At 44.6% G+C, this 26,066-nt stretch overlaps 1 protein-coding gene across 1 annotated transcript in view; it reads left to right on the plus strand.

Annotated features, from left to right (window-relative positions):
* Nucleotides 1–20,925, plus strand: part of MAP2 (microtubule associated protein 2) — a 213,858-nt gene extending 192,933 nt beyond the window's left edge. The window contains 4 exon segments of the mRNA XM_050339292.1: nt 674–1,017; nt 15,402–15,483; nt 15,975–16,087; nt 16,793–20,925. Coding sequence (XP_050195249.1) covers nt 674–1,017; nt 15,402–15,483; nt 15,975–16,087; nt 16,793–17,008 — 755 coding nt within the window. The 3' untranslated portion in view covers nt 17,009–20,925.
* Nucleotides 20,926–26,066: the final 5,141 nt, after the last annotated feature.

Genomic DNA, 26,066 nt, shown 5'->3' on the forward strand with positions numbered 1-26,066 from the left:
ATGTAATTTTATAAAAGTTACCTCCTGTAATAGCTTTCTGTCACTGCACTAATGAAAAATAACAGTTGAATGTGAGGACATCTGCCCATCCACACAGCAGAACTATGGCTTGTCCACAGCTGAATGTCCACCCAGGGTTCAGCTGCAGATTGCCAGCAGTGGCATGTGACCAGCAGCAGCCAGGCACTCCGAGCCTTTAGTTTCAGGAATGCCATCAGAATTTTCCCCACTCTCTATTTTAATGCCCAGATCCGTTGAAATTGGTGACAACATTCTTACTGGCTAGTCAGGTTGTTGATCGGATCAAGTCCCAAAGGTTGGGTGGATTCCAAGGGTGCTTCTCATCCTTTCCCCAAAATGGAAATCAGTGTGGTGATGTGCCTTATTCAGTAAGCTTTGCAGCAAGCATAGGTGTTGTGGGAAGCAGAGCTGCATTACAGAATGGAGAGCTCAGTCACTGGGTGTGGGCAGTAGCTCAGCCTCTCAAGGCAGGGTAACTCCTGGCAGGTTGATTAGCAAAGGAAGACACAAACACCCAGGCTGCTGTTCCAGCAGTAGCACAACCATCTTTGAGCTGTGTCTTGCTTGGCACACAGGAGTGGTCTTGGGAGTACAAAGGGAAGAAGAGATGTATTTCTGTGTCCCTAATGCTGTTTTTCTTTCTTCCATGTAGGATCAGAGCCAATTCGTAGCAGAACAGGAAAAAGTGGAACTTCTACCCCCACTACTCCTGGCTCCACTGCCATCACTCCAGGGACACCACCAAGCTATGCCTCCCGTACCCCAGGCACCCCAGGGACACCCAGCTACTCCAGAACCCCTCACACTCCTGGGACCCCCAAATCTGCAATACTGGTACCTACTGAGAAAAAAGTTGCCATAATTCGCACTCCTCCTAAATCTCCAGCCACTCCAAAGCAGCTACGAGTTATTAACCAGCCTCTACCTGACCTCAAGAATGTCAGGTCCAAAATTGGATCAACGGATAATATCAAATACCAGCCTAAAGGAGGGCAGGTAAGGATTCTACTCGTTGTGTTCATCCGTGTGTGATTAATCTTATGTGTGCACCTTTGGTGTGGGATAGAACCCATTTCGAGTCACCTTGCAAAGCTACTTCTGTTCTCCATGTGCCTTGGTTGTTTAAGTAATGTTAAGTGGCATGGACAAGGACAATCTTCAGAAAGCATTTTGTGACCTGAAAACTAACAGTGCTTCATTGAGATCAGTTGAAAAAAATTCGAACAAGATTTGCATTCCATGCTATAGATATGTTTCAGCCTGGGTCTCTGCAGTTGCTGCTTACTTAGTTTTGATCAGTAGCACAAATAAAAGAGATTGATTTAATTTAAGCCAGTTGAAAATCAACCCAGATAGATGTTAGCAGGATCACACAGCACCATTACCCTTTACTGTGCCATTTTATATGACACGTGCATTGTGTTGGGTGAAGTTAACGAGTGTTACCAGCCTCCAACCTGGTAAATCCACCAGTTAAAGATGGTGGAAGGAGGCAGACTGAACTGCTCTTCTTGCTGCAGGGACGGGGTTTAAATTGTATAAGCTAGAGGATGTTTGTAAGAAAAGGGTACACATAAGAATGTGTAATAAGACAGACCAGGATTTTCTGTTCTCACTGTCTGGAAGAACAAGAATTCTGTGACATCTTGATGTGATTAAAGCTGAAACAAAAGAGGTAATTTTGTACCTTGCAGTTATGCAATGAAGCACATTGTCATGAGGATTGCTTTCAGCTGAAGACTGAATATATGTGGTGGCAAAGTCAAAGGATCTCAGAATGGTTTGGTTTGGAGGTGACTTTAGAGATCACCTACTTCCAACCCCCTCCCATGTGGCTTTGAACACTTGAGGAATTGGGCATCCAGCACTTCTCTGGGTAGCCTGTGCCCGTGCCTCACCACCCTCACCATCAGGAATTTCCTCCTAATATCTGATCTAATCCTGTCCTCTGTTATTTTGAAGCCATTCCCCCTTGTCTTATCACATGCTCTTGTCCAAATGCCCTCTCCAACTCTTTGTTGCCCCTTAAGGCACTGGAAGGGGCTCTGAGGCTTCCCTGGATTCTTCTCTTCTCCAGGTTGTTCTCCAGGCCGAACAACCCCAGATCTCTGAGCCTGTCTTTGTAGCAGAGGTGCTCCAGCTCTTGGAGCATCTTCACGGCTCTCCTCTGTACTCGTTCCAACAGGTCCTTGTCCTTCCTGTGCTGGGAAGAGAGCTGGATGCGGCACTGTAGGTGGGGATCTCACAAGAGCGGAGTAGAGGGGCAGAGTTTCCTCCCTCAGCCTGTGGGTCTCTCTTCTTTGGATGCAGCCCATGACTCAGTTGGTTTCTGGGCTGTGCATGCACATGGCCAGGGCCTGTCCAGCTCTCATCCACCAGCATCCCCGAGTCCTTGTTGGCAGAGCTGTTCTCACTCCATTCTGTGCTTGGGATTACCCCAACCCTGGAGCAGAACCTTGAACCTGGTCTTGCTGAAATCCTGTTACTACAGACAGAACTCACCAAACTTTGGAAAGGGCAGCAAAGATGCAGGCGTTTAACTAAGCAGAAGCTTTTGGAGGCTGAGGGAAGATCAGAGAGGAAGCACCATAAATCTTCCTGAGGTATGATGCTTATACCTTCTTCTGAAGAGTCTGTGCTTGATGCCCTGCCAAGCAGAGCTAGAGCCAGAGCTCCAGTAGTCTTCCCTCATTTTTGGGCAATGCAGAAATGCTAACACAGATGGCATTAAAAGCCAAAATCATGCCCAAGCAACTTGTCTTTCCATTTGGAAGAACTATTGCTCTGCCTTACAGGATGAAGAAATGCATTCCATTAATGTTTAAAGATTTCTAAAACCAAATATATAACCTGAAAGAAATCCTATTTTATTTAGAAGCAAAGAGGCTGAATGAGGAAAAAGACTATAGCTTACCAACATTTATGCTAAAAATATGGGCAACTGAGCCTTGTGGGTGGGTTGATGCATTTTTTGTAAGGAATACCCGTGTATTTCATATTGATTCCAGACAGAACCCTGTGACGAAAACACCCAGAGCCCTCAACTCCCTTTTACTTCCTTGGGATTGCTGAGTTAGAGCAGTGGCAATGTAAGTGCTGTATGAAAAGTTCACTTCTCAGGCTCCTCCAGGGACAGGACATGAGGGTGAATAACATGCTCCCCACTCAGCTTTCCTGAACACAAGACATTCCAGAAGCTGGGTTGCACAGTGTTTCCAGATCAGATCCTTATATATATGCATGAGTTTGGGAATTCACAGTGGAACTTAGAGAACAATGAGGTTTGCCTAATGCTGTCTCAAAAAAATAAATAAATTGGATAAAACTTAGCATTGCAGCCCTATGCCTGCTGCAGGTCTTCCAGAGAAAAAGAACAGGCCTGTCTTTTAAACAGTAAGGTATCTCTCAGGCATTGACCCTGTTTTCATGGTAAATTAACACATTCAGTGCTTTCCAGGATTTGGACAGTAGCCAGTTTACTCGTAAAATCAAGAAGATAATGCCATAGCAAAGGTGGTTCTGCCTTTATTTTGACAGGTGTTGGTGTAATTATTTTGTATGGGAGCTCCTCTCCTGCCTGACATACTGTGTAGCAGATGGTCACAGTGCAGGGGCTCCAGGAACTCGAGTGCAGGCTGGGCCTCTCCATTAGCATTCCTGATGACAGGCCCAGCTGCTGGACATGGGGCCAAAAGCAGCACCATGGCAGTCTGTGCTCCTCCTCCCTGGTCATCTCTCTGGACCGTAACGACTGTACAAGAGCAGGGAGCCACAGCAGAGTGTATTTCTTTGTTCACTCCATGCCTGGGCAGCTGCATTTCCTTAGCAGTTCTAAGGAATTGCACAGTGTTTACTGGGCAGTGAAGGGTGGCACAGCAGCTGGCATTTCTCTCCTGCAGGCATCACGGGGGATATCTCCTGAGTGGACATGATGGCTCTGAAGTTGAAGCATTTTTTAATTCCAGTAGCCACTGAGCTGTGGGTTGGGCAAAGAGAGACTCACGACTCACTGAGTTTTTCCTTTATGTCTTGGTTATGCCATAGTTGCTCAGTCTAGACAAGAGCTTTTAGGATAATTCTTCTCTGATTTCTGCAGTTGAATTTTATAGGTTCTCTGAGAGGAACACATGAAAGCTAATTTTGCTTCCTTGTGTCCACTTCTTTAATGTCTGGTGGCAAATACTGCCCTGGCTGAAATGATGTGGTCTTGGCTATCTGCTCTTAGTGTTGATACATGGAACAAACAGAAGGCTGCTTTATAACCTCCACTGGGAGTGCTGATAGCAGCAACCACAGGAAAAACAAGCAGACAAAAAGCCAGCATATATCTGGGCAAGTTAAGTACATAAACATGACGTGCAAATCACTAAAGAAATATAGATATGCAGCCCAGAAGTGTCAATTGGAGACAGACTGTCCTTTTACCAGAGGCATATCTGAACCTGGCACAAGGGCTTTTCTTACCTTTGAGCTGTCCTAGAGAAAGCTGCTCTCTGAAATTGCCAGAGGCTGAGGTGCAGAACTGAAGAAGCAGGGGATGTTTGAATGCTAAATAAATCAAGAACTGCAGTGCTTCAGCCTTGAATTTCATCAAAAGCTCATTAGACAGACTGATTTTACTTCAGCTCTGACTTGTCAGCCGCAGAAAGACAAGGTGAGCAATCGTTCCACCTGACAGGGGTGGGGTGATAGTATGAAGAGCGTGCTTCTAGGGGAAGAAGCAAGCTAACTGTGCACTACATTAAGCTCCTACTAGCAATAGATGGTTTGAGATGTGTTTAATTAGTATTCTGCAGTCTGGAGAAATGAGGGCTTCTGTGCTCTGTGATGCAGCCAGTAGGTGGTTGTCTGGTTTTCTCTTTATAGTAGAATATGGTGAAATGTATCCTTCTTGGCAGAGCTCAGAGGTGACTTGCTCATGGGTATGTCTGCTGGGCTTCAGATGGATTTTCACACTGCATCAGCTGTGGAGGAAATGCTGTGCTTTCAAAAGTAACCCATTTGCATCTGTTATTTCTCAGACAGCCCAAGGGAAGCACAGGGGAAGAGGTTGGAAATCTGTTTCAGATGTCAGGACTGGCTGGTGGTTTTTTGTTTGGGTTTGTGGTTTTTGGTTGTTTGGTTTTTTGTGGTTTTTTGTTTGTTTGTTTGTGTTGGTTTTGTTTTGTGTTTTTTGTGGTTTGTTTTGTTTTTTTGGTTCAGATTGTTTTCTCTTCTTGAAATTTTGTCTATGAGTGTGGTTTGAACCATATTGGAATACAAAAGTCCACTAATTGAGTCTTCTCATTCTTGACAAGACAAGTATTTATAAAGCATCATAGGACCAGCAACCAAAGATAAGGTCAACCTTGATTTCTTTTCATTTACTCTTAAAATACATATGTAAAATCTTAGCCATGGGCAAGAGCTTCAGTGGATGAGAAGCAGCAGAGCTTTATCAAAGTGAATGAAGCTGCACAGAGTAGAATGTCATGCATAACCTTTAAAATGTCACTAACTATAGTGAGAGCCAGGAACTTTTTAAGAAGTAAGATGAGACAGAGAAAAATGAAATACCTAGCCATGTTGAAGAATTAAGTGTTCTCTGAAGGTTTTTAGGAAGATTAGAACTTCACCATCTTCTCTAAACTGTAGAAAACAAAGTGCAATTAGTCATGGGTCAGAAAGTTTGAACAACTGCCAAACACTATTCAGTAGACCCTTTTCAGAAGCCACAAGAATTCTGGGAAGGAGAACAGGCATCTGCATAAGATGATAAAACAGACTGGCACAGAGAAGATATCCCAGAACTGGGCAGAGGGGGAGGTTTGGTTGTAGTCTTTGCACAATTTTTTTGTTAGCTTCAAAATCAATTTGGATGGCAGGAGAGTTTTTCCCTCAGAATCCCCACACCACCCCATCACCACAATTTACAACCCAGTCTGCAGAGAACAATAGACTTCTTGCGTGTTCCCTGCCTCAGCAGCAGCCTGCCAGGATGGAGTCAGTGCAAGGACAGGCAGGTCTGTTTGGGGCACCAGATCTGAGCTCATCCTGGAGAAAAGAAGGTCAGAACTTCTCAGTAATTTCCCCTTGAGGTGGCATCTTATAAATGCTCCTCCTCCTGTTTCATGTGTCTTTGCACCACGTTATGAACACTGATGACTGCCCAAAAATTAATCTGACTAGGTTGCAAACTGTTGGTGCACTGACTTGAAGAGTGTCCTGAAAGGTGGTGGAGAATAAGGCCTAACAAAAAGTGCAGTCTAAGCTGTTGCTGAGTCCCTTCTCCCATCCCCTTCTGGCACAATCATGTGGGTTTTTTCCAATCCATTGTGATTTGCGGCACAGTTGAGCCCAAACCATTCTGGCCCAAGTTAAGAGAACGTCCTTGAGAGAGCCAAGCTGGTGCCTTCCCCAGCCAGAGGCATAGGAGGCATCTGTAGAGAGGTGTGGACAGTGTGTAACATGGCTGTTGTTATGGTATGTAACTAGTGAGAGACCGGGAGGAAATTGTTTCCACACTGTTGGCTGCACTTACTGGAATAAGTTTGTGCATTTGTCAAGTCAACAATTCAAAACTGTAAAATAAATTTATCTCTCTCAGTCTGGTGGTTTTTCCTTTGCACATTCCCAGTTTTGGGGATTTGCAAGACATTTGAAGGAATTTATTCTGGACTGAAAATTAGAAACTGATTCATATCTTATTAATTGCAGATCTGCAAATGCCAAGAGAAGTTAGGAGTTTCAGGTACACCTTCAAAACTCTGTCACAGCTCATAACCGTAATTTTTCAAGTTTCCAAAATTTAGAATTTTGGCCGATTATTGCATATTGGACAGAAATAACATCTTGCAGCTCCTGTGTTCAGACTGCACTCATTTAATGGAAGGTTTGCCTGAGTCCAGTCTGTGTAGTTAAGCCTTGAATGATTCTGGATAAAAACCTAGATCTTCTTCCTGACTCACATTTTAGAAAAATGAAGCAGTTGCTGCCAGGCTTTAGGAAGTTTCAGATCTGACATTCAGTTTCTCTGTGGCTGTTGCAGAGTAACATCAGTGCTCTGCCTCAACCATCTGTAAAACGTGCCCTTGAGGACAAACTGAACCACAATCAGGAGGGTCACGAGCAGTCTTACAGGGCTCTGGTCATTAACAGAACTCCCACTGACTGCAGTAGCCACATGCCGGTGCTGCTCCCTCTTTGGAAGGCAGTGAGGAGCAGTGCCCTGATTTCTGCTGGTCAGCTGAGGTGTGTTCAGTCTGTCCAGCTAGAATTGAAGGTACCACTTCCTGGACGATTCCAGTATCTTTCCACCAACTACAGTCCGTATCTTAAGCCACCAGTTTCAACTCTTAGCTGGCTCATGTGAGAAGAGTCAAATCTCAGCCATGACATACCATGGATCATTGTTCTCTCGTTAATAACCAGGGGAGAAGCTGTATTTTTTCCTAGAGTAAATGGAAATTACCAGGATGTAGATTCCTGTGAAAGTCTGAGTCATCCCAGCAGCGAGCTCAGCAAAGGAGGTGTTTTCAGCTGAGCTCTAACTAGTCTAGATTTGAGAAATAAAATGAGGAAGGTTGTTCTTTTGGGAAAAATGTTCAGACATAGTGTAGTCTGGAGCAGAGCCGTTTTGTCATATAGTAGTGTTCTGTCTTGCATAGAAAGGTGAGAAAAAAGTTTGTTTTGTTAGATGGGAAAGGTCAGGAAAGAAAAGGATAGAAACCTTGGGTTTTATATTGGAGATTTGGATTTGAACAATAAGAGATGCTAAGGGACATATCTGCTGAGCATTAGGAAAGCCAGCCTGCAGGAAGGATGAATGCAAGGTATTTTTGAACTTGAACCGAACAACCTAATTGTCTCCATTACTCTGAAGTAAAGAAATTCCAGCCATAGTGGCTCAAAACTCATCCCTTCTCAAAGATAAGGAAAAAGATTTGAAACCTGTGCTACCTAGTGCTCAACAGCTGATATCTGAAGCTATTAGTACTCTTTCGATGAGCAGGGGCTCTTGTGTCTAAAACTGAAGAATCAAACTCTGTAGTTTAGCAAAATCTGTTGTTTGTTTATTTTTTGTTGAAGGGAGTACTAAACCAAAGATCCTCTGTTTTAGCTGAGTTGACTGCACTCCCAGGATCTTTTTTAGTTGGTGTGTGGGCATCTTCTTCAATAATTTTTACCATTCTTTTTATCAGCTCTCCAGCTTTAGAGAGGAGTGAGATTGTTTATTGACTGTAAACGCTTTGGAATGGAAAATGGTCATTTCGCTTTGTATTTCTCAGTGTAATGATGCAAAACCTTTCAGTGTTTCTCTGCAGGGCCTTTTCTCCCTTTATTGGTAGGGATGATACATTACAGTACATTATTTTGCCTAGTGCTATGTCCAGCACAGCCTTTTATTTTGAATTTTCGGTAGCCTGTGGGCTGGCAGCCTCACTGGTGTGTGTCCACTAATTCCAGGAGTGCAGAGGCTGGACACGATCATGAGCTCTGTCTGTAGGTGTGGAAAGTCTGAGGCTCAGTCTTCCTCTTCAAGGACTTTGCTTGGCCAGTTAAATATTCTTCCCCTCCCTTTCCTCTACCTGTAGCCTCTGCCAGAAGTATGAAGACTGTCGTATCATCTATCCTTGGCAGCTTATAGATTTGGAAGCATTTGGAACTGCCTCTTGATTCTAATCAGGCTTTAACCCTAACCTTGCTTCCTGTGCAAGACGAATTCTTGTCTCACTCAATCCCTGTGTTAGCAGGAGGCCAAACACTGAAATAATGTCTAGTTCCTGGGATACAGCTCTGTCAAATTGCTGTGGTAAATAGAAGGAACGTGCCCTTTTTGATAAGTTGCTAGAAGTCTGGGAGCTTTTTCCAGTGTCACAGCATGTTCAAACAGCAAGTGGAGTCAAGCTAGAGTATTTTTAAATGCTTTAGGCAGAGTGTTTGTGGTAGAGCTTCTGAGAGGCCCTAATTGCAAGGCAGGGAATACATAAATCATCAGCTTCTTGGAAATTATGTTCAGAGCCTGTAATTTCATCAGCATCAGAATTTTAGTACTTCAAATATCTTTGTTTTGTTGTGTACCAATGTAGTATGCAATAGAAGGGAAGCTGTTTATGGATTCTCTGCCCAGATTCTGATAAGTTAGGGGCTTTTCCTTCCATTGTGAAAAGCAGCTGAACTGAGTGATTCTAGGCAGCAATGGAACACAATTCCTTCTGTTGCATAAGCAGCTTTTAGTCATTGATGTTGTCTTTAGCAGTGGGGCACAACTGAAATAAATACTCTCTGGCATTTCTCTGCCTTCCCCTTAGTGTTTCTACAAATTTCTGCTCATTGTGAACCCAGTAGTGCAGTACTGACAGAGGAGGACCTCGAGCAGGCCCCTGGACTGCCAGCTGTTGTACATGGAGACTTTGAACTCCAAATTCACTTTCTGTTAACAGGGGACATGTATCTAACTGGGGGATTCGTAGGTATTGCCATCCTGTCGTCTGCTCCTCAGGCAGCCACTTTAACCTAAAAGCATCCTCTCTGGTCTAGTGTAGATGTTGCCCTTGGACCACAGCCCCTGGCTATTCTGATTGCCAGCCGGGGCCACTGTATGTGGGAAATTAATAAGTTTAACCTGCTGAGTGCAGAGCAAGATATGGCTCATTTAGAGGAACACTTGGTTTCCTCACAGGCTACCCATAAATGCCCTGCATTGCCCAGAGCTCTGACAGGCAGCGTTCAAGCAGCACAGGAAGTGTTGGAGCACAGTGTCTCAGTCCTGCTGGGGACTCTCTAGAAGCAGCGTGGCTCAGTGAGGCAATACTGTGTGCACAGTCTGCCCTGGGCTTCAGTTCTGGACTGTTGATGGGGAGTCATCAGAGGACAGAGTAGGGGGCAGGTCTGTCACACTTTCAGGGCTTCACACAGAAGCCAGTTTTCTCTTGGGCAATATGGTTTTGTAGAATAAACACAGCGTTGTCTGTAAGGCTTTATTTTTCCACTGTGGTTTAATTTTATGCACTTAAGACATGCTGAGGAACCTCATCTTGGTCTTGATCAAAATACTGACTTCCAGGCCGTGTCCAGCGTACCTGCATAAACCAGCATCAGATCAGAAGAGTAGGTACCCATTTCAGACTGGCAGGTCAGAACAAGAATTGTTGTCAGGACGTTATCTTGTTGGGATGTCTAGTGAGTGTGATTGGAAAGCAGTCCCGTTTCTGCAGCAGTCTGAAATGTTCCCTTTTCTGAATGAGAGCATGATGAGCAGGCTTGATCTGTCATTTAACTTGCAGCACAATTGAAGTGCCTATATGTATATCCTTACCACACCTCCACCCTCACAAAGAGGTACCTCACACTCAGAACATGGAGACCTTCCTGGTGAGTCATGTTGTTTGTGTTGTCTCTATTGCAGGCAGCTGCATCATGTAATTCCTTTCGTCAAGTGCCATCATAAAAGTTTCCCCTTTTCTTGTAGCTCTGTTCCCTCGGGAAGGCAGTTCCAGAGTCTTCCTGCTCTGAAAGTTACAAATTTCCCTCCAGATTCCAGCTTAAAATGATTCACAGTCAGTTTACATTCTTTGTTTGCAAGCCGAAGTTTCTCTTTCACCTAAAGAGTTCCTGTCCCTCCCTGGTACTCTCCCTCTTCTGTTTGCAGTCGGATTTCTCAAAGGAGACAAAGCTTCTGGGGTCACACTGGCTGGCACTCCTCAGCAGCTTTGATGGCCAAGTTCAACCAGTGCTGGCAGGGGAGCAATGGTGACTGGGTTGTTGACTGGGTACGAAATGGAAACTCAGCCTAACACTGTCACTGGGGTAAAGGCAGTGATAACTCAGCCCCTCTCCACAGAGACAAACAGTTGGCTGGTTGTGTCTTAGCTTCTGTTCGCCCAGACAGGCAAACCTGGGAGAAAGCTTGGAAGATACTGCTGGCAAGAGGGGATAGGCCTTGCTGAAGTATATAGGATTGAGGAATTAAGCAGTTTCAAAGCTTAATCTACAGGAAGCAAGGCTCCATTCATTTGTAGAACAGTCAGTTACAGAGGGCAGTCATGATTTAAATATGTACAGGAATATTGATATATTTCAGGAAAGGGAGAAACAGATCATCAGGGAAACCTGGATCAATGCAGTTCCTCCCTGTGCCAGATGACCAGCACAACACATCCACATCACTCAGCTCACTTCAACCCTCAGCACAGGACATAAATGATACACGGGTCTCCTGCTTGCCCTGCTGCACAGGGCTGTGTTCCAGCCAGTGAGAGGATAATTGAGATGGTTTGTCCTTCACATATCTTCTAGCCAGGTCCATGGGCCACAAGACTCATAAACTATCAGACTCCTGGGTGCAAATCAACCTTTAGGCACTTGATCAAAGACGCTCTCTCAACTTTTCACCTTTCTTTGATTCCATTTTAAGCTACAGGCCCCCAGTCTAAAGTGCTGAGGTCTTGTCATGACCCTAAGTCAGCATTTTCAGAGCAAATGTATCCCTGTGGCCATGGCTAAGAGGTGCTGCTGATCCATTGCTGAGAGATGTGCTCAGAAAGTGCTAGGAATGCTTTCTGTTTTGCCCAGTTGTGTCTGGCCTGAAGCTCTCTGGGAGCCAGATCTGACTGCACATCTGATGTGTGTTTCTGTATCTGATGTGACATCTGTCTTGTATAGTGGTGGGATACATTTTTAAACAGTATATTGGGAGAAGGCACAGGCATAACACTCCAAAGGCATTTGCTTTCATGTTTCACGTGGATTAAGCAGATGGGAGGGAGAAAGACAAAAGTCAGTTTGCCTCCTGAAAGAGACCTACCAGTTGTGGGGTTTGCTGGTGCTGTCATCACCATTATTGCTGAGCAGGCCATCACCAGTTAAAGTAAGTTTTTTGCTACTTAAAAAAAACCCTTAACATCCTAATGGTTTGATTTAGTAGTTATGTTGTGTGTACCAAGGGGGACCCATGAAAGAGCTTGCTGTGAAGAAATTCTTCACATTAGCTGCAGAGTGTGATGCTCTGAACATTTCATCTTGGGCATATATTGAGCTTTAGTCAAGGGTGTGCTCCAGGTGCTCAGTGCCAGAGGATTCAACTTGCTACCTAAATGTGCCATTATCCCCACTGCAGGAGCCAAAAGCTGCGAAATCCAATATTCCTGTAAGGGGGAAAATAGTCTTTCCCTAGTTTGGAGAGGTGAGGCACAGAGGGGAATGCCTTGCCTCGGATTTATCAGGGAACCTGGGGCAGTTCAGGGACATGAAGTCAGGAAGCACAAAACTGCACAGGGTTCTGCTTCCTCCCACTTACTGCTTCGGCTGTTTAGCAGCTACTTGTGTTCCTGGAGTGGTGAGGAGAAGCTGCAATAAGGAACCCTAGTGTGCCTTTCCCTCTCTGTTATCTCAGTAGTGGTTGGTCACTGTAGGTTTACCTACAGCAGCAGCCAACAGGACTGTGCTAAGTAGTATGTCAGTGAAGGCTCCACAAGTGCCATTTAGCAAAATGAAGACATAGTGACCAAAATTCTGTGGCTTTTTGTGCAGGAAAGAGTCTAAATTCATATTGAATATCAATACTTAAAGATTAAATCCAATGTAACATTTGAATAAAGATTTCACATTTAACCCCGAGAAATAATATGCTGCACGGGTGGCATGCTGGTGCAAAAAAGGTAGGGGCAGCCTTGGCCGGAAACACCTTCTCATACACCTAAAACTCCTAATACTGGTGAGCACAAACTCCTGCCCTTGCTCAGAAATACTTCTGAAGGTGTTGTCAGTCAGGTGTGCAGCCAGTTGTCCCTGCTGACTGGTACCTGCCATCTAACTGCATGTCATTCCTGGGAGTACAGTCACTGGTGGCACCTGCGTTCTGCCAGATGGAGGAACTGCTTTGTCATGGGGCCACGCATGGGACACCATGGCCTGCCCTTCACAGAGGTCGCCTCCAGGCACTGTCGTGTGCCTGCAGTGCATTTGTGGCTAAGGCAGCATCTTAAAAATGTGGGCTTGTGGCATGTGTGAGGGAGGCTGGCACCATCAAGGGAAAAGCAAAGACCTAATCCTGTTGCATGAACAGGCAAAGAGCACAGGGGAGAAGCACAGTGCTGCTAACACTGTAGAGTTGTTGTGCCCAACTCTATGGCCAGCACCAGAAATCAAGAAGCAGGGGTTGCAGCTGTAGGTTTCCAGATGATGTTGTTTTCTACATTGCCCTTTGTTGGTGGGGGTAAAAAGGGAGAGCGGTAGAGAGCTCTGACTTCAGTTTAATTAATTTTGTTGATCCCCTTTCACAGAACACTCTGAGGTCTGTTATATGAATGTAGCTGCTGTTATGGCTATATGGCAGGACGAAGGTGGAAATACCTCAGGATTTCAACCCATGCCTGAGCTGGCTGGATCTTGGATTTCTGCATCAAATGCTGAGTCTGGGGACAAGGGTTTCCAGCTTCTCCATATGGCCAGTTGAGCAGCAACATTGAATATCACTCAATAGAGTGTAGGACAAGCTGTCCTGGGACTGTGCCCTGTCCAGGCAAGCAAGGAGCTCTTTAAGCTTTTCAGGGAAAAGCCACATCTCTGGTCTCCCAGTATAAAAATTCTCCCATTTGTATTTCACCAGCCCTTTGTGAGGCAGGAAAAGAGCAGCGTAGTGTGTTTAGAGGTGCTGTGAGAACACACTAAGCGTGGAGATTGTCAGGGTTTACTTTTTCACGTTTCAATACAAGTGTCAGACAGAGTCACAGGAGGAGGCAGAGTGGCCCTGGCTCCCTCGTCCTGTGCCCCACTTGAGTGTGTGTGTGGTATATAGTAAGTTACCTCCGATTCCTTTTAGGTTAGGATTTTAAACAAGAAGATCGATTTTAGCGATATTCAGTCCCGGTGTGGTTCCAGAGATAACATCAAACATTCTGCAGGGGGAGGAAATGTAAGTAGTAATGGACACCCTCTGAACAGACATTTCTACTGTGGTGGTCTCACACAGCCAGACCCCTCTGTTTCCCTTCCTCTGAGCGCTATTTTCCTTCTCTCTGCTGTTTCACATGTGAGTCTGGTCTGGTAGTCATGTGAGCCTTGTGTATCAGTGGTGGCCTCCTGATCTTTCTCCACAGAGCACAACACATTTCCAGAACATGGACAGGGAGAGGAAAGGAGAAAAGAAGAGTTATCTTTAAAAGCCCAAGGGTGCTGACAGTTGAAAGTGCAGTGTGAGCCAAAGATCCAGTGCCTTTCATGGGAGCAGCCCAAGAAAGTAATTTCCAGAAGGAGAGTGCAGCTCACAGTGAGACTCCAGCCTCTGACTTGGGCTTCCTCAGCTAACCTTTCAGTTACGTGCATCCAGCAGAGGGGAGGAATTAAAATAAGACATAAGGAAAGAAAGCTCAGAGAGGGGGTGTGATCAGCCAGCGTGCTGAGGGCTCATGCCACAGCATTATTGCGGTATAACAAACTGTGGTTGCTCGGGGTTTGACCAGGCACCCTTGATTCTAGCAGGCACACTGGAATAGCTTCAGGTGGCTACAACCGTCCTGCTGGAAATAATCTCTGCTCAGATGGAAGAGCTGATGGTGTGGGCGCGTCTGATCCAACCACGTTCAGTACAGCCACCGGCGCTGCCTGAAGTCCCTGCTGGTGTTGTGAGCAAACCCGTGGTGCTGCAGTCATCCTGCAGCTCCTGGCCTGGCCGGGAGGGGCTGTGACTTGTTGAGGCCTGGCAGCACAGCCGCTGTGGCTGTGGGCCGCCTCTGGGAGCTGCTGGGGAGCGCAGCCAGGCAGGAGTGTCGCCCCGTGGCTGTTCCCGAGCTGGGCTCGGTGCAGCCGTGGCAAGGCAGCAGTGCATGGAGCACCAGGAGGAGGGTGCAGGTGCCACTGCTCCCGGGTGAGCACCGAGCCAGCTGGCTGAACACCAGCCTGCTCAGGTACGGCTGCAGGAGGCACACGTGTACATTCATCAGGCTCTCCAGAGTGGATTGACAGGAAATGCGTAACACAGTTAGATGCAGAAAAATATGAAACAGATGGTGGAGATAAAAACAGTCACCAAAATATCCTGGTTGCCAGGATGCACGTTCAAGAGCAGAAGCAAATGGGATGGGCCGTGCTGCGTGCAGGGCTTTGGAGCACCCACCCTGAGAGGAGGAGGCTCAGAAACATTTTAGGAAGAACTCACAAGCTGATCTGCTTTATCCTCCTCTTCCTTTTGCTAATAGTAGAGCTTAACCCAGCTCTGTCATCTCCCTAGGTGTGAGGGAAGCTTGCTGTATTAATCCAGGTGTTTCCTCCTTGGTGGCATGATCTGTTTTCTACTAATCATTTCTCCTTTTCCAGTGGTTTGTAGAGGCTTGGGCTCCTTCTCTGCAGGGCTTGGCTTTTTATTATTTTATTCATTCCTGTAATTTGTGCACTTTTGACAGGTACAAATTGTAACCAAGAAGATTGACTTGAGTCATGTAACTTCCAAGTGTGGCTCACTCAAGAATATTCACCACAAGCCAGGTATTGTACAAATTTCTGGGTTATGAGACAAAGGAAAGACCTAATCTTGTTATGCAAAGGAGAAATCATTGATGATACCACTTTCTTTTACAGTCCAAGAAAAAGTAAATACACTTTGGTGATAAAAATACACTTAACTACTCTAATGTATATATAAAGACATAAAGTTATAGAACCAGAGAGGTGATAAAAATTAATGCCAATGGATGCTGCTTTGGAATAATATTGAATACAGACTGAAGTCAGCAAAATTACTTAAGCATGTACTTAAATACCATGAAAATCAGTGGGGCTGCAGTACGTGCTTACAATTTGAATATATGTTGAAGATTTTATATTTGACTGAGCATGCAGAACATTATTCTGTGCTTCTCCAAAACCATTAGATCTCAACTAGAAGGGAAGTAACGTGAGTGCACCCATGTGTTTCAGTTCACACTTTCTCCCACACCATTGCTGCCTCTTAATCTGTATTTCCTTTCCCATTGTAGGAGGTGGGCGTGTGAAAATTGAGAGTGTGAAACTGGATTTCAAAGAAAAAGCTCAGGCTAAAGTTGGTTCACTGGAAAATGCCCACCACGTTCCTGGTGGTGGGAATGTCAAGGTAAGGGAACAGCCATCAGAGAAAACGCCTCCACTGTGCGCCTGGCGTGGTGAAATCAGAGCTGTGAATTCAGCTACGGCTCTGAATCGAGTAGGAAACATCTGCCTGTGATCCTTGCAAGCACACTCACCTGCCAGTTTGTTCCCTTTGAAATTCAGAATGACCAATCTCGCATCCATGTCTAAGCTGACAGCGAGTCTGAAGTCCTGTGGTTTGTGCACTGACTTTCCCCTAAAGATAATCCTTGCTTGGGACTGTTGGACAGCATAGGTATGATCAGAGATTGGGATTGCTTCGTGAAACAGGAGTTTCACAGATCTTGAAAGTAAGATCACTCCCACAAACATTTGAAAATACAGATTTTGAGAACAAATCACAGTTTTGTTTCCAAAGGAAATGTTTTTTCATAAACATATAATGTTAATGAAATTCAGAGCTTGGGACAATGGTATTGCTCATTAAAAGTGTCCGTCAGAGACAGAAATGGTAAGAGAGTGTAACATAGTAAGTCAGTACCTATTAAACAAGGTGAAAAAATGATCAGTTTGAATTATTCGAAGGAATAATCCTTCGAATAATTCAAGGCTTCAACCATCTTAGAATAAGAGTTTTTAAAAGTAAACAAAATGATGCCCAAGTGATGATCTGTAACAAGGTAATTTGGTGAATATATAACATGTGAAATTCCTTACTTTCCTGGAGCAGATTGACAGCCAGAAGCTGAACTTCAGAGAGCACGCTAAAGCCCGTGTCGACCACGGGGCTGAGATTATCACGCAGTCACCAGGCAGGTCCAGCGTGGCTTCTCCACGAAGACTCAGCAACGTCTCATCCTCTGGAAGCATCAACCTGCTTGAGTCACCCCAGCTTGCTACCCTCGCTGAAGATGTCACGGCAGCCCTTGCCAAGCAGGGCTTATGAATTTGCTCATTTCGCGTTGTATGAAGTAATAATATTTAGGCATGAGCTCTTGGCAGGAATGGGCTCAGAGCAGGTGTTACATTCATTCTTTACCATGTCTAAAGCTAAGTCACATCCCAAGACTTGTAGTTACCATACAGTTAAAAAAAAAAAAAAAAGAAAAAAAAAGAAAAAGAAAATAATATTTCCATAGATGCAGAAATTGACCTGACCTCCATTTACAACAGGAAGACACTGGCTTCATATGGGTATACAACAGCAGTATGTTACATTGGACAATTATTGTTGCTCTGCTCTGTCTTGCATGGAGTACTGTACTATGATAAAATGCATTTTTACCTTTCATGTGCCTGAAGGCCATCCACCTCTATCTGAAGAGCCTTGTTGATATCCCAAGTTGCTCATTTCACAGTTCTGTTGATAGATGGGGAAATTAAAAAGTTGCCCATTTTAAGTTATTAAAGGTTAAATTAACAGTCTGCTTACCAGAAGGAAGGGCATATAGAGAAATTCAAGTTTAATTAAAAAAATGTGTTATTTTGTATAAATGAGTAGAACAAAAGTTGAATTAAGTTATTAACATTTTCTTGGACCTGGTTAATTATGTCAGTGTATAGCTGAAAAGCCAATAAATTATTTAACTAATAACTAAAAACAGTAGCTAGAAACATTTGGATTGTGCTTTGGGGAAGTGACGTAAAAAAGCTGCTGAAAGCAAGCACTTCCACCCCAACAGACTCGAGTCTGATTAGAAAAGTTGGTTAAGCAGCTAGATTTGTGTGCACAGCACTGGTTTCACATTCTTTCCGTCTGTTTGATACAGTATTATAGATATATATATTTCTCTGTGGCCATTTGTGATATGCCCTCCTCATATACTTGAATATTCTACTTCTTTATTCACAGTATCTGTGTCTCTTGCACCCTTTGGTGTTGCAATTTTAGGTATGTAAAAGTAGATGTTAGCAGGGGGTTTTTTTTCCCTATTCATAAGAATACATTTTAAAAAGATGAAAATTTTAGCATGAAGTTGCTTTCTGTAACAACTAAAAGCCGTGACCCTGTTTTAGTGCCAGATGCAAGTCTCTTCTGTGATGCTAGAAAAAGGATTCCTTCCCTCTCCCCTTTCCTTCCTTTCTTCACAAAGGAATGATTTTTGTGGGGTCCAGACATTTGTAAAAGGGTCTCCAAAGATGGCTGAGTTTGGACTCTGGCTTTTTTTAAATCCACAATAGTTTGGTTCAAACTTTTTTTTTTTTTTTCTTTTTTTCCTTTTTTTTTTTTTTTTTTTAACTCCCATAGTAACAGTGAATGTTAGATTTTTTTTTTCTTTTGCTAAAGTTGAAACACAATTAAAAAAAAATTAAGATGTTGTTTTCACTCCTTTAGTGATGTGTCACATGAATACTCAGGCACTCAGACAACAGTGATAAACATAGCAGAGGTGCCTGGAAATTACAGTGGATGAATAAACAGAAATGAGCTCCCTAGACTGGGTTGCCATAGCAATTCATCAATAAATAGGGCATCTTAAAACCTGAGCAAAGTGGGATTGTATTGGCTGTAAAAAAGTATAAGGAAAAGTGTGCATAAAAGATAAAAGGCAGAGAGACGTAACCAGCGGATCTAGAGGAGTTACCTGAGAGAACTCCAGCACTGAGGGAACACTGAAGGTGACACGGAGGTGATCCTCATCAGCAGATAATCACCTGCTGGTGCTCTGTGTACAGTACATATTATGAAATGACCAGTTCACATTTCTTGCAGATTGTTTGAACTTTTCCTTTTGAAACCTCTTAACTGAACTTTGCACTGCCAGTTGAGCTATACTGGATACGTGTATTAGGTTAATGTTGTGTGTTGGAAGCTTTCGATCTATTTTTCCTTCTTAATTTGTGTGTGTGCGTGTGCGTGTTGGGGTTTGGTCTGAAAAGACTCATAGGGAAGATTTTTATGTCTGTGGGAAAGGATTCTAATAATTAGTAACACAGGATTCCCCATCATTAAATTCAGGTCGTAACACACAGTAAATATTCAGTAGACCAAAAGGGCATTTTGGCTAAGCTGCCACAGCGGTACAAATACAAAACAGAGTGGTTACATCTCTCAAACTTTTACTGAATATGAACTTCTGACAGCCCCACACATGGCATTTCAGCTCTGCAGAAAGCTTTTTCATGCTAATACTGTTTGTAAGTTGGTTGTTTCATACGAAGGACAGTGAGTTTAGAACCATGTGAAGTGCAACTGGAGGATTCTGATTTCTGCCTTGTATTTGTTATACTTTTGCTTAGACTAATCATAATAATTCCCATGGAAACAGTGTCAAGTAAGGTGCATTAAAAGCCTCTTCCCATTTTTTTCAGAAAGTAACAGAAAGGAAAACCAACAGTATTTATATTGCTCTGATCATACTGTCAGTTGATATGAATTGGCCTTGCAGTGGTTTTTTTCTATGCCTTTTGCCAGCGTGGGAGAGAAACTATGGTACTACTGAACCCTCCGCTCTCTGAAGCTGAGCACCAGCTCGTGAGTACAGTGATAGCCCAAGACTCAAGTTTTTTTATTCTGCTTTTAAAATCAACATACTCTAGAAAATTAAGCTTAGTTAATCCACCTATGAGTCCAAAGTTAGAGTGGTGTAACACACCAAGTCATTAATTTCATGCATTAAAATGGGCTTTCTTGTCTTGATTTAAGCAAAGACCTTTGTAATCATCATCATTCTCCCATAGAAAGAATCCTAGAATGCTGTGGAGTTAGATGAAAAGAAATCAAGAGTTTTGTGCTGTTAAATAATAAAAAAACAAGTTATGTTACATAACTCTAGATGTTCACTGAAAAAGCTCATATTAATCTTAACTTTCTCAAGAAGAGTGTTCGTTTTAAAAACAGCAGTTTGTAAATAATGTAATGCCCACTAAAGAAGATAGAGCCAGCTTCCTGGAAACTGCATCTGCTGTGTTTCTTTTCCACAGGCATGTTGAGCCAGCAGGTTTGTTGGGTGCCTGAGACCCAACTCTGTAACAAAGCAGAAATGATCCAGACAAAAGGAATGGTGAAACCTCGTTTTGGTAGCTAGGGGAGCACCCCAAATTTAATAATCCATCAAGCTGTAGCGACAAAAGAAAGAGTGCTGCTTCCTCATTTGCAGAGTTCTCTTTCTATGTAACCACAAGCTGCAAGAATTAAAAGTTGAGCAAACCTCTGTCCAGCAACAGTAAAGGAAAAACTAATCCTGATGAGGGAAATTGTGAGCCCACAAGGGCAGTGTATATTTTCACTGTACAGCAGTAAATGGAATTATCCATTCAGCGCTCTGCTAAAGTACAGTAGTAACCTCATCGTGGCTGCTCACACATCTAAGTTTGCCTAAATACATGACCTAAAGGGAGTCTAAAGGCAGCCTGTGTGGACTACCACACGTGAGCAGTTTTTTCCGTGCTGGATCAAATACTGTTTGAAACCCAAGTACATATGCCCCTTCAAAGGCAAATGCCTTGAAGAGTAGATCACATTTGCTATGAAAATTGATGCAGGTAGGTTTTTAGCCTAGGTGTCTGTCGAGTTCACTCACTAGTCAGATTGCTAAAGCAACTCCCTCTGCAACTCCAGCAATTCACACTGCAGGAAGGTAAAGTAGGTTCACGCTAAGAAAAGTCAAGCGTATAAGAGGCACTTCAACTTTAGCAAAGAGAAAAAGCCAACAAATAAACATGCTGTATGCTGGGATGTCAAGGAATATGGTCTGCTGTTACAAACCTGTGTTTTTTCTGATAATTCTAGAGCCTGTTACCATAAAAGAGGCATTTCTTGAATGGCTGGTGGTAGGTAGTTCATGTTTTTCAATCCAATTTGCAATTGTATTTGTTGCTGTATAGTGATTGTTTTGCAAAATAAAATCGCTTGTCATCTAATTGCACATGTGGGTTTCCTCTGTTTGTGATACAGCTCCTCCTGCATCCGACTGTGCCCTGGGGAAAGGTACCATGCACCTGCTGGCACTGCGGAGTCAGTCTGGCCAGGGGCAGGCACGGCAGATCCAGCCGTATTTCTCAGATAATCCCTGTTGCTTTTAGCCAGAAGAATCAGTTTTTATGGCTGGCATCCTGTTTTGCGGGGAAGTATCTCCCTGCTGTGTGCGTATTTCTTCACGGGAAGGGTAATTATACATTGGAATGGGCTGCCCAGGGAGGTGGTGGACTAATTGTCCCCGGAGGTGTTTATGGAAAGACTGGATGTGGCACTTAGTGACACGGTTACCTCGGACGCGATGATCTCAGAGGTCTTTTCTAACGAAATCGATTCAGTGAGTACATGTCCCTCACCCTGGGGTCCCGGCCTGGGTGTGAGGTGTGGAATCGCCCTGCACCCAACACACGAAGGAGCAGCTCCCACTGCCTGCGCTCGGCGTGCCCTCAGCCCGAGGGGAGTGTGCCCACCCCGTGTGTGTGACAAACCCCTCAGCCCGAGGGGAGTGTGCCCACCCCGTGTGTGTGACAAACCCCTCAGCCCGAGGGGAGTGTGCCCACCCTGTGTGTGTGACAAACCCCTCGGCCCGAGGGGCAGCGGCAGCCCCGGGCTGTAGGCTGGGTGGGCCGTGCCTGTCCTCACCCGCCCCTCATGACCCTGGGCGGGCATGTGGGCGCAGTCGGGTTCCCGCCACCTGGAGCCGAAGGTAATGGGCATTGTGAGGGGGAATGAGCTCCTGGGGCCATGCAGAAAACTAATGGGGAAACGGCGTGGGGTTTGAGGGATGCTCGGAGCAGTTTTTTGTCTGGATCCCTGGTGGTTACTCAGCCTCTGCCCCAGAGCTCGGGTCGGGAACTCGAGGGCTCTGAGCTGCGGGTGGAAGGGAGAAATAATGGAATGATTTGGGAGGGACCTTAAAGCTCATCTCGTTCCAGCCCCTGCCATGGGCAGGGACACCTTCCACTAGGTAAGGTTGCTCCAAGTCCCATTCAGCCTGGCCTTGAAAACTTGCAGGGATGGAACATCAACAGGTTCTCTGGGCTGCATGCTTCTGTGACAGTACTGCTGTATGCAACATAGTACTGAGAGTACTGCTGTATAAAACATACTACAGAGAGTACTCCTACATACAGCATACTACTGAGAGTACTGTTGCTTCTCTGGGCAACAAATAGTGCAGTGAATGTGCGCTGTCCCAGACCACCTGTATGTGCCAGGTGCCTGCTCGGCACAGGGCCATGGTGTAGGAGGGAGATCCAGCTGAGGAGACTGCCCTGACTATCCCATTCCCTGAGCAAGCTGGACTTTACACACAATGCGACAATATTCCTAAGTAAATGGTGTCAAATTCCCTGAAGGAATAATTAAGTGCTGTTAATTATCCATTAGAAGCACTCCTAAAGGTGCTTAGGTACCAGCCTGAATTAAAGTATCATCTGCTAAAAGGATTAAGAGGTTGAGAACAAAAGGGTAAATCGTGATTTAAGCATTCATATCTAGAACGATGATTGAGGATAGCTGGTAAGAACCTCTTTCTCCCTTCAAAGTGAACTGGTAGAAAAGGTGTTATTTCTGTGATTGTTGCATGTTATTAGCAGTATTTGGTAGGTGATGTATTTTATCATTTGTGGTGCTGGATTATTGAGCAGATTGTGGTGCTGGAGTATTGAGGTGAGTACCATTTGTGAATAAAATCTTGAATACTTGTTAATGAACGTGAGGGAGGCCCAGGACTCCTGCTACAATATTTGCTAGATGTACAGAGCATCTGTCCATCCTGTGCCTGTCACAGCTCAAGGGGTATTCCTTGCATTGCATAGGAACAGCGACATGGATCAGATCAGAGGGGCAGGCAGAAGGCCTTCCACCTAGATGTGTGTGGCTGTGCAGAAGTCTCAGCTGCTGGGAATAAAAGACTGTGTGGCCCTGGTGGAGGGGCTCCCAAACCTGGTTTGTGTGAGCGCCCTTACTCTGGAAGGAGAAGCATGTGGTGGAGGCAGTGCTCAGCTCTCTCTGAGCAACAGAGAGGAAGGCATGTTTGGTAACTCAGTGGAACAAGAGATCTACACTTTCTTCTCCCGAAAGAAGGTGAAAAATGCTTTTGGGCAGGGTGAGGTTTGAGGGGAGGGTTTGTTGCCTTTTTTCCCGCAAAGAAAGTAAAAGTTTTGCAGCTGCTACCAAAGCAGTCACATCCCAGAGCTTAAAGAGACCTGAGCCAAGGGATGATGTGATGCCTTGGTAGTGAAAGCTGGATTACCTTTTTCCTTCCCCAGTCTTGTCCAGAGACTGCACCCTACACCATCTCTAGGATTTTTTTCACTCTTACCGTCTTAGTTGAAGCATAAACTGTGCCTGTCATGTATTTAATTGCACTTACATGGCTCTGTAAATGTGATATGCTGCTTGAACATTATGCAAAGGCAATAACTCTCTTTGTGGTGACTGGTCTGCGTTTCTTCTCTGTTTTGAAATTGGATTCTCAGATGCATGAGTGCCGTGCCACTCTACTGGTTCCAGCTAAATGTGGCCCAAGGATTAAATATCTGACTGTCTTTTTGGAATCTGATCTAGATAAACTATGGTCCACTCCTGCCTAAATTCATGCAGCAACAGCAGCAAACCTGGTAGTTTTAGGAGTCATTCATCCTTGTTTCTGAACACATAGTTGTGCTGGTTTTGAGCAGGGCTCGTAAGAAGAGCTGTGAATGAGACTTTTGAATAACCTTGGTTGAAATGTTTTCATGCTGAGTTTAAAAGCCTTAAAGAACATACAGAGTTTTCCTAGGGTTCTACCTGACAGACCCATATGAGAAAGGGTATGACAAGAACAAGATGACTGTGTCCTTACAAACAAGCTGTGTGCATCTGCTTGCAGATGCAAGACAGGGCCTATTTGTGGGTAATGAAATGGTTGTTGGTGGGAAGGGAAATAATTGTTTGTAGGCAAGAAAGTGGCTATTTTTAGGTTAAGAGATAGCTGTTTGTAGGTAAGACAGTGACTGAAGGAATTTAAAGAAATTAACTTGTAGAATAGTGAGAAAGGAAATAGCTGTTTAAGCATAGTGAGAAAAGAACTGACTCTTTATATGTAACAGTGTTTTCAGAAAGTCTGTGCCTTCCAAGTACTATAGCCAATGAGGAAAGGGAGAGGTCATTTTACGGCTAGGAAAAATTAGGATAAAAAGGAGGCTACCTGCTCCAGTTATCTGAGAGATTTTCACTGGGTAAGCTCTCCCTTTATTAATGAATAAAGTTACTGTTTGCAGCTTTGCTCTTGGAAAGGCTACTGCACAACAGAATTACTTGAGATACTTCTGGATTCTGCACAGGGAATAACAGATAGATAAGGTGTGAATACTTAGAAGCATGTGAGGCAGGGATTGATTGAGGCTGAGAAACTGGAGAGCATATGCCTGGAGACAGTGCGAGGCAGTGAGGTTTGAGCAGTTCCCTGTTCTGGGCATCCTTGTGTAGAGTGGGGGCTTCATGTTCAAGTTCTGCTCAGTGTCCCCACTTTGTGACACATTGCCAGCCTTGACTGTTTCTGGATCAGGACTGAATCCTACTGTGATGGATGTGTAAACACAACTGTCTGGTGAATAAAGTGGTGATCAAGTAGAATCATGTGATTTGGGGGGATGTCAGACTGATGCTGTCTGTAGTAAGAGAGGAAATGGAATGAGAGTGTCATGGGCATCTTTTGTGCCTGAGCAGTTGAGTGGGCTTGGAATTGCTGGAGTAGTGCAGAGCAGTCTCCCCTTTTCCCACACCTGCTTCCTGAAAGCAGTGACTTCTTGCATTAGTCTTGATCCTTTTGCAGGCAGACAGACCTGTGTTTCTGTGCCAGCCCAAGATGCCAGTGTAGCACAGGTGAATTTGCAGGTCACCTTTTCCTACTATAATGACCTCCCTGAAGAGTCTGCTTGCTTCCTCTTTATCCCTACTGCAAGGGAAAGCAGAGACTGATTTGGAGAACTTTCTCTTTGCAGCATCCACTGCAGTGTAAGTATTTAGGTACAGTCAAATGCTGACTGCAAATCTGAAAGCCTCTGCTGCCAGCATAAGTTCAGTATAGAGATAAATAGAATCTTTCAGTGTTTGTGTGCTCTTGGGGGGTGGGGGGGGGGAGGCAGTTGTTTCCAAAACAAGGCAAGAGCAAAATTGGCCTCTAGCTGCTGTCAAACTTAATGTAAACCACCTGTGCCACCTCCTGGGTTTAGTGATGGTTGTGGCGTGGCTGGATTAGAGAATCTGCACCACTGTGCCTGCAGTTTTCTTGTGACAGTGCCAGCTGTTAATAATATTACCTTTGCTCTCTGATTTGTTTTGCATCAGAAGTTCTGTAACTTCAAACCACTGTACAAACAGAGGGATTTACGTTGTCTTTTATGACTTCATGTTGTTGGAGAGCAATCATCATCATGGCTAGGCTTTGCGAACGAAGATTTGAGAAGGGCTCTACCCACGCTTGCTACAAGCGCGCTGATGACTAAAAAGGCCAATGCGAGATAGACAAGTCCGGTTGCAGAAGGCACAGCAGAAAGACTCCCCAGGTGATATCGACGAGACGCGATTCTTTCTGCGTTGTCTTTTCTCCTCGAGAGTGATCCTGCGTGTGTTCTCAAAAGCAGCAGCAGCGTTATAGATGGTGTGTCTCCAGGCCTCCCAATTGGAGGCCAGGGTAGACCAATGGTGGTGATCAATATGGACAAGGCTGAGGGATTGTTCCAGGCAGTCCTTGTACCTCCTCTTCGGGGCTCCTCTCTTGCGGTAGCCAGTGGCAAGTTCCCCATAGAGCACAATCTTAGGAGGGTGGTAGTCCTGCATCCTGGAGACGTGCCCTGCCCAGCACAGCTGTGTTCTCAGCAGCACAGCTTCAGTGCTCATGATTGCTGCCTGTTCAAGGACAGACGTGTTGGTCACATAGTCAGTCCAGTGGATGTTTAGAATTGTACGGAGGCAGCGCTGATGGAAGCGTTCTAAGAGATGCAAGTGGTGGCGGTAAATGACCCATGATTCGGACCCATATAAAAGAGTAGACAGTACAACAGCTCTGTAAACGCTGATCTTTGAACTTTTCTTCAGG

This window comes from Myiozetetes cayanensis, unplaced genomic scaffold (genome assembly GCF_022539395.1).
Source record: "Myiozetetes cayanensis isolate MyiCay16 unplaced genomic scaffold, myiCay2020 scf9, whole genome shotgun sequence".
In the NCBI taxonomy this organism is placed as follows: Eukaryota; Metazoa; Chordata; class Aves; order Passeriformes; family Tyrannidae; genus Myiozetetes; species Myiozetetes cayanensis.